Source organism: Porites lutea, chromosome 2, assembly GCF_958299795.1.
Source record: "Porites lutea chromosome 2, jaPorLute2.1, whole genome shotgun sequence".
Lineage (NCBI taxonomy): Eukaryota > Metazoa > Cnidaria > Anthozoa > Scleractinia > Poritidae > Porites > Porites lutea.
In genome coordinates this window covers 51,131,809-51,139,308 of record NC_133202.1, presented here as the reverse complement: position 1 = coordinate 51,139,308, position 7,500 = coordinate 51,131,809, and the positions used below count along the sequence as shown (strand labels likewise).

The following is a 7,500-nucleotide window of genomic DNA, read 5'->3' as shown; positions in this document are numbered from 1 at the left end:
TAAATCGCTCAGCAGTAATTGGGGAGCACAGGATGTACATCTTCGACAGATAATGACTATGTTTCGTAAGCAAAAGAAACAAGATTTTTAAGCGGGGTTCAGCGTTTCGTCAAAGTTACGTTAAGCTGCTTATTTGATTTTTTAATATGTTAACGGAATGTGTCTCGTTTATCGTATCGAGAACTCCACGCACTGAACCGCACTTTTGGTTTTTGGCTTAAGTTCTCAATTTTCTCATTTTTTTCTAACAAAAAACTTGTAAAAATCCCTCTTGATTTTCTCCTTCATGCGCAATTGTTTAGGTTTTCTTAAGCGTCTTTTCCCCCTTCCATCTTCAGTCATTACATTTCAAAAATCCGACACTATCTTGGAACAAGTGAAATTATAACTAACGGTGGACAAATTTTTTCTCTTACCAGCGCATAGCCCTGACAATCTGTTTCTTGGATTTGTTGTGGACAAAGCTTTGGCAATAGAAGAAAACAGAATAAAGTCGTTTAATCAAAAAACCAATTCGAGCACTGCCAAGCCGATTGGGCTTCTTTATGCTAAAAAAGCTACATACCTAAACGTAAGTTTGCTATTCATAAGCGAATGTTTACTAACTTCTTTTTGGTAACAGTCCAAGGTATTTCGCCAGTACAAAGCTCTATTATTAAGATAGATAGATAGATAGATAGATAGATAGATAGATAGATAGATAGATAGATAGATAGTTTATTTGTAAAAAGCTTGCAGCTACTAAGCTGAATTGTGTTTTTACGTTATAATATATAATATAATATAATATAACAGAATCTTACAACAGTGAGTATAATAAAATGATAATGATAAAGTCCTAAATAAATAATAACATCCTATAAATATAAAAAAGCTTAAAACTGTTAAAATATATACAATGTCATCGATCTCATTTACAAAACTTACCGAGCGCTAAAATTCGTTATCAATACATGATCTTACTAAAAAACTATTTTTGAAACGCTCGGTCTTACATTTGGGAATCGCAAAACGCCTATTGCACCGAAGATTATAACACGACGGCCCTGACGATTGAAGCATGTTATGTAAGCGATGGGCAGGGTCATTAGCAATCGAGGGGAAGGTCTTTTTACAGAAGCTAGCGATGTAGGCATTGATAGACATAATATTTGAAAGCTCCAAGGCCTTTCTATAGGCCAGTCCCGGGCAAATGATTGATAGTGCCCGTTTCTCTACCTTCTCTAGGTCTTTCTTTAAATACAATGGCAGGGCGTAGAAAAAAGCAGGCGATGCGTAGGTCATGACTGAGCTTATACAAGATGTATATATAAAAAAAAGAATTCATTCATGCCTTGCGACATTGGCCCTTTTCAGTTGTATTAGGAAATACATACGTTTAGAAGCTTTCTTTATGATTTGATCAATGTGCATATTCCATGTAAGGTTGTTAGAGATTGTAACACCTAGTAATTTGGCGCTTTCAACACATTCTAGCTCTTGATTATTTACTACTATAGGCATGAGTTGTGGTTTGTTCTTTGCAAATGAAATCCTAAGCTGTTTACATTTTTCACTGTTTAGTTTTACTCTATACTCAAAAGACCACTGCACGACAGTATCTGCAATCAGTTGGGAATTGCTACTGGCTCCTTTCACAACGATCCCGGACGTAGTTGTATCATCAACATACTTCCAGATATTGCCTGCATTATTGATTTCTAGATCGTTGATGAGCACCAAAAACAACCACGGGCCTAGTTTCGTCCCCTGGGGTACCCCGGATGGGACTGATCCCCACTCGGAGTAACATCCCTCTGAGAGTTTGATTCTCTGGGAACGATCACTTAGGAAATCTATGATCCAATTGATTATTTCAGTCGGCAAATTAATTGATTGAAAAGGGGGCACGATAACATTTATGTATTATTTTCAGAAGAAAATATTGCTCTCTTAACTGAAGCTAATTTACATCTAACACTTTTCGTCCTTTCGATTACAAACTTACTGGAACTTTTTTGGTTTTTGCTTAATCTACACCAGGGGAGGAGAAAGTACATTGATGTTCTCAGCAAGTATCTAGAGATACATGGCACAATCGCAGGGGAAGGAAGTGAAGTAGGTTTATTAACGACGATACGGTACGGTGTAATGGGGCTTGGGGGTGTCAGTTGCATACCAGTGATTAGGGGGATTCTCCTACATGTACGCCGTATGTGCGCGATGGTTGTGTGTGTGTTTTTTATCGCGTTTTTTAATAGGAACGATCTAACCGATTTCTATGATTTTTGGCATCCTTAATAAAGAATGGTGGAACTTTAAGAAAATGATATTTATTTTCTTGCAAATATAAAAACGTTAGAGATATCGGCATTGATTTAGAACCGCATTTTTACCAAACAATACACCGTATTCACAAATGGCGGACACGCGGGAAAAAACTGGTGCCTAGTCATGAAAGCGAGGCGTTGGAGGATAAACAAAAATTGCAAATGAAGACTTTCAGTGAACTTGCAGAGTGTTTAGCACGGATTCCACCTAAAATAACTTTGTACGGACTTCTTTTTAAATACAATTACGTGGGATGTCTTCTGCTTTTAATGTTTAGTAGCGATTTGCTGTTTGCAATCAAAAGGGACGCGTATATCTTCAAGGAAACAGGATCATGGTGATTTTGTAGGTTTCCGATTAAGCATCAGAAGCTCAAAGAGTAGGCGATGGCTGGAGAAAAGCGGCAGACATGTTGGCCCAAACTTCACATTGAAACCGAGTACGAAAGCCAGCTCACTGCAATTCGGTGAAACAGAAATATAAACAAATCTTGGTGGCAAGAAAAAAAGAAATAAGCGACAGATATATGGCCTACTTGCAACTGTTAACGCAAGAGACGTCTGCCGTTGAACAAAACAGTTCAAGTCGAGATGGGAAAAAAGGAAGACAGGAAAGAAGAGGTGACTGAGGTTTCGATGAAGTTATGTTTGGTTTTTGTCTGCCAGGACGTTATTCTCTGGTCTTTATCAATGAAGGACATCAATTAGAACTATTTTTTAGGTATAAATGCAGGAGCGATCGAGAGGAGTACGCTCAAAATTTCAACTTGTTACTCGGACTCTATAAGCCGGCCACATATCATTTCAGCGAGTAATTTCGTATTTCTTACCTTTGGCTGTTAAGAGTTTTAACTTTATGTTCCATAATATTTTAAAGTTGAAGAATACATACATAAATAAAATGATGGTCTTCTTAAACTGATCCAGACTCGAATTCAATTGTTCGAAACCGAAGCTTGCCGTGTGCAGTCCTGACAAAAACATTGCCTTAAAATTTTAACCTAGTAAAATGTAAGCTTTATACCACTTCTTTTACCAAGAGCTCTCTGAGATAATGCCCTAAAAGAGACCAGGCAAATAGCAAGCCATAAGATTCACACACTACAGCTTCTAATTTTGATAAAATTATTTTTAATTATTTCGCAATGACAAAGAAATCGTGAGATTTTTGCTAAGCTCTGCCAACGTACCTCTAACAATTGACTCCAAAGCGAAGGAATTAATTTGATCCAATACAGAAGTGTAGTGATCTGGCTTTCATATTCGGTTTCAGTGTGAGGTTTGGGCCAACATGTTTGCCGCTTTTCTCCAGCCATCGCCTACTCTTCGAGCTTCTGATGCTTCGGAAACCTACAAAATCATCCTGTTTCCTTGAAGATATACGCGTCCCTTTTGATTGCAAACAGCAAATCGCTACTAAACATTAAAAGCAGAAGACATCCCACGTAATTGTATTTAAAAAGAAGTCCGTACAAAGTTATTTTAGGTGGAATCCGTGCTAAACACTCTGCAAGTTTCACTGAAAGTCTTCATTTGTAATTTTTGTTTATCCTCCAACGCCTCGCTTTCATGACTAGGCACCAGTTTTTTCCCGCGTGTCCGCCATTTGTGAATACGGTGTATTTAAATAACTTTAAAATCCCAAGACAGATTTTTCCCTAACTTCAGCAAATAGCCTCAGAGCTCTTTAGTTTTTTATCGATCTGCAAGTTTGAAGTCAATAGTGACCATACAACTGGCTGCACCAAGTGCTAGTCATGACAAATTTAACCTTAATGCTACGCTAATACATTTGTAAAGGTTAACGAACAAATTGTTGAAGAGTGCCAAAAGACAATCTCCTGTCTCAAAGGTTATTCTTACCCAAAGCTTTAGAGTGATTTTCCCTGAAGTGTGAAACGGATACTAACAAATACCGCAAAATAGCCAGAGGTTAATGAAAGAAGACAATGGAATAAGTGCATAATAGTGCGTATTCTACTACCAATTTCACAGTTTAAGTAAACTAGTATTAGTTGACACTACAGCTGCCCCCGCTCTGTATATAGTATTCTTGCTCCTCGTGTAGCTCTTTGAAATATACCGATTCATAATGAAGATGTTCACACATATATTCCATACAATAGGTGAGATAAATACGGGAAATAAACGCAAGGTTCCATGCACAGTTTCAGTTCGATATACACAGCTTTGATCAAAACATTCTCAGTTTCGAGAACAGTTTATTCTAAACCATAAGAAAAGATTTAATTGGAAGTATAATTTTTCGCTATTTCTATTTCACTTTTTACATTTAGTTCATTTCATTTGCCGGAAAGTAAGCCTTAGAAATTAAAAGGACGCTTGATCAATTCACACTCGCGTATTCTAGTCTTATTTTAAAAGTTTAAGCGGAAGGACATCTGTGAGCAGCGAATAAGTCAACACAGAATTTGATGGTCGGCGAATTTCTGTAATCGTCCATCGAGTTATTAGGGAATAAAGGTGCTTATATTTTCCTACCAATTTTCACTAATATATATAACAGGCTGATTTTTTCATCTTCTTATCTTCTTTCTGAATTTGTCAACCAATCTTAAAATATCACATATTTGACTCGCTGTGACGTCACCCTCACCTCTTCTCCATACCATCTTATGCTTAACTATGATTTCCTTTCTTTTGTCAGGACTATAAAGCACTTGTACCAGACTACGTTATCAATCACGGAATAATGAAAGGAGGAGACCTTCAAAAGCTTTTGAGAATAGCTAAAGTATGTATCATGGCGCTGAAAAAAGGTGTGACACTTGAATGTCAACCAATGAAATAAAATGGGAACACAATAATTGTTCAATTACCTCGGAGCAAACTAAATCGTAAATGTTTCCTATATCATGAGAAGCATCACGTCCTTTTTTGGGGAATGTTTCACGTTAATTATACATCTTTCAGATATTTTCTAACTAGCCCTTGAGTTAACTTGAGTTTCGCCGGGGGTGAAAAAAGGATTGTAACTGATTTCTTTTTGTCAAATTATTGTATTTGAATTACTATATTTTTAACAGGTATTTATTGGCCTGGGCTTTCCGTATGAAGGACCTGCACCACTCGAAGCTATCTCACAAGGATGTGTTTTCATCAATCCAGGAGTATGATTTTCTTAAGCTTGTTACCAGCGTGCATTACAGTAAACTTTATAAGCCCCTCCTACCCCCCCCCCCCGATATAAGCAACCTTCTTGCATGTACTTAACTAAATTCGATTTTTACGACGTTTTCAAGCTTAAAAAAGTGAGTCAATTTAAAAAATATTTTAATCAGCATTGCTATAGACAATAGACTATGACGCTTGGTTTAATTTGAAACGGTTATAAGCCACCCCCCCGCCCCTCCCCCCCTCCCCCCAATCGTTTTTAAGCCCTCCTAAAACGCCTTACGACGTTGTTTAAGCCTAGAGGGCTGAATTTTACGGTATTTTAATCGATTATACAAAGTGGAACGAATGACACGATTGGGATAATTATAATCTTCTGATCAAACAGAAGATATGAGATTATCATATCCAACGGGCACTCGTGGAATAATTGTTAAATATTATACATGTATATCTCTATCATTTTTGTAGCTCGATCCTCCTCACAGCCGCTCGAATACGGACTTTTTCAAGTCAAAACCAACATCTAGGGAGGTTGGTAAAGTTACTGACTGGTGTTTGCCATATAGCAATATAACGTTGACTTGACAATATTCCCAGTAAGAGGTTTCCTTTAAATAGTTCTTGACGTCATGAACTCAGTAATGACGTCCCAGGCTAGTCCCAAGGCGTTCTCTCTTGATCCGTTGTCCGCGCTTAGTGTGGGACAGAGCGGGCGGGTATCTTTCGGTGACGTCACAGCTCATGGTAGAGTCCAGGAATGACTAAACCGAAAACGCCTGGGGACTAGGCTGATGACGTCCCATATCTCGAAACATGGCGACTAAATATCTCCAATTTCGTTGGAATGAATAAACAACTACTTTAAGGAAGTCCTGACTTAATCATTTTAAAAATGGGGAAAAAGTTTTGGCGCTGTAACATTCCCTTTTTTTACGCGGAGATTAAGGCCACAAAAACGGAGACAATTTTCTTGCAACCTTTTTGCAAAGAAATTTAAATAAAATACTTGTTTTACAAATTATGTGTAAATTAACGCCTAACAGTTTTAGAACTAACTGTATTCGGCTTTAATTTAGTTTCGATCATAGGGCCGTGAGGGAGACTAAAGAGTCTTTGACTGTAATTATGCATCCTATTAAAAGTGGCATTCATTCATTCATCTATTCAGTTGACGTCACAGCACCCATATATGGAGACATTCATTGGAAAGCCTCATGTTTACACCATTGATGTAAATAATCTTGATCTAGTGGAAGCTACTATAAAGGAAATTATATCCTTAGAGGTAAGGCAATTCTCGGTAGAGCAAACCTTTCAAATTCACTCTTTTACCGACACAAAACCTTTATTATCTAGCAGAACCAAAACTTGTTGCTGGCTATCTTTGTACGCTCTTCCCTTGATGCTTTTTGTTTGCTTGTTTGTTTGTTTATTTTTTCAAGGTCAAACCATTTCTTCCTTACGAATGGACTCCAGGAGGCATGCTGGAACGTTTAAACGCCTTTGTTGAAAAGATGGTTAGTAGCTTGGGTGGCAATAAGATACCAATGTAACTATGACAACGCAGGTGTGCAAGTAAGTAAGTAAGGTCTGTCTCGTGTTCAGCCATGCATCAGCGATATTACCACTGAACTGGATGACATCAAACAATTTGATCCTGAACAGTGACAACTGAACTCCTTGTGCTCAACGCTTGGCATCGTTCTCGTCCTCCACTGGAGTCTATTACATGAATCACTTGCTGCGAACATAGGGCTCTGGTTTGATGAATTTCTATCAATGGACAAACAAGTGAAAGCAGTCTGCAAACCGGCCTTCTTAACTGCGATATCGCTAAAATTAGGAAATATATATCGTTTACTCACTGCAAGATTTTAATACATGCATTTATTACGTCAAAACTGGACTACTATAACTCTCTCTTATCTGGGATTCGACAGGATCATATTAACAAACTTCAGCTTGTGCAAAATTCTGTCGCACGTCTTTTGACTGTTATTAAGAAACATGAACATCTTAGGTCTCTTCATTGGTTGCCTTTTCCGGAAAGAAT

General features: G+C 37.7%; 1 protein-coding gene across 1 annotated transcript in view; it reads left to right on the top strand.

Moving 5' to 3' along the window:
- Positions 1 to 7,500, top strand: part of LOC140926379 (alpha-1,6-mannosylglycoprotein 6-beta-N-acetylglucosaminyltransferase A-like) — an 18,432-nt gene that overhangs the window by 2,964 nt on the left and 7,968 nt on the right. Inside the window, exons 3-10 of the mRNA XM_073376131.1 lie at positions 1 to 65; positions 420 to 571; positions 2,023 to 2,097; positions 4,978 to 5,064; positions 5,357 to 5,440; positions 5,916 to 5,978; positions 6,616 to 6,732; positions 6,890 to 6,964. The exon at positions 1 to 65 is cut by the window's left edge and continues 72 nt beyond it. Of these exons, the coding sequence (XP_073232232.1) occupies positions 1 to 65; positions 420 to 571; positions 2,023 to 2,097; positions 4,978 to 5,064; positions 5,357 to 5,440; positions 5,916 to 5,978; positions 6,616 to 6,732; positions 6,890 to 6,964 (718 nt within the window). The remainder of the gene's footprint in view (positions 66 to 419; positions 572 to 2,022; positions 2,098 to 4,977; positions 5,065 to 5,356; positions 5,441 to 5,915; positions 5,979 to 6,615; positions 6,733 to 6,889; positions 6,965 to 7,500) is intronic.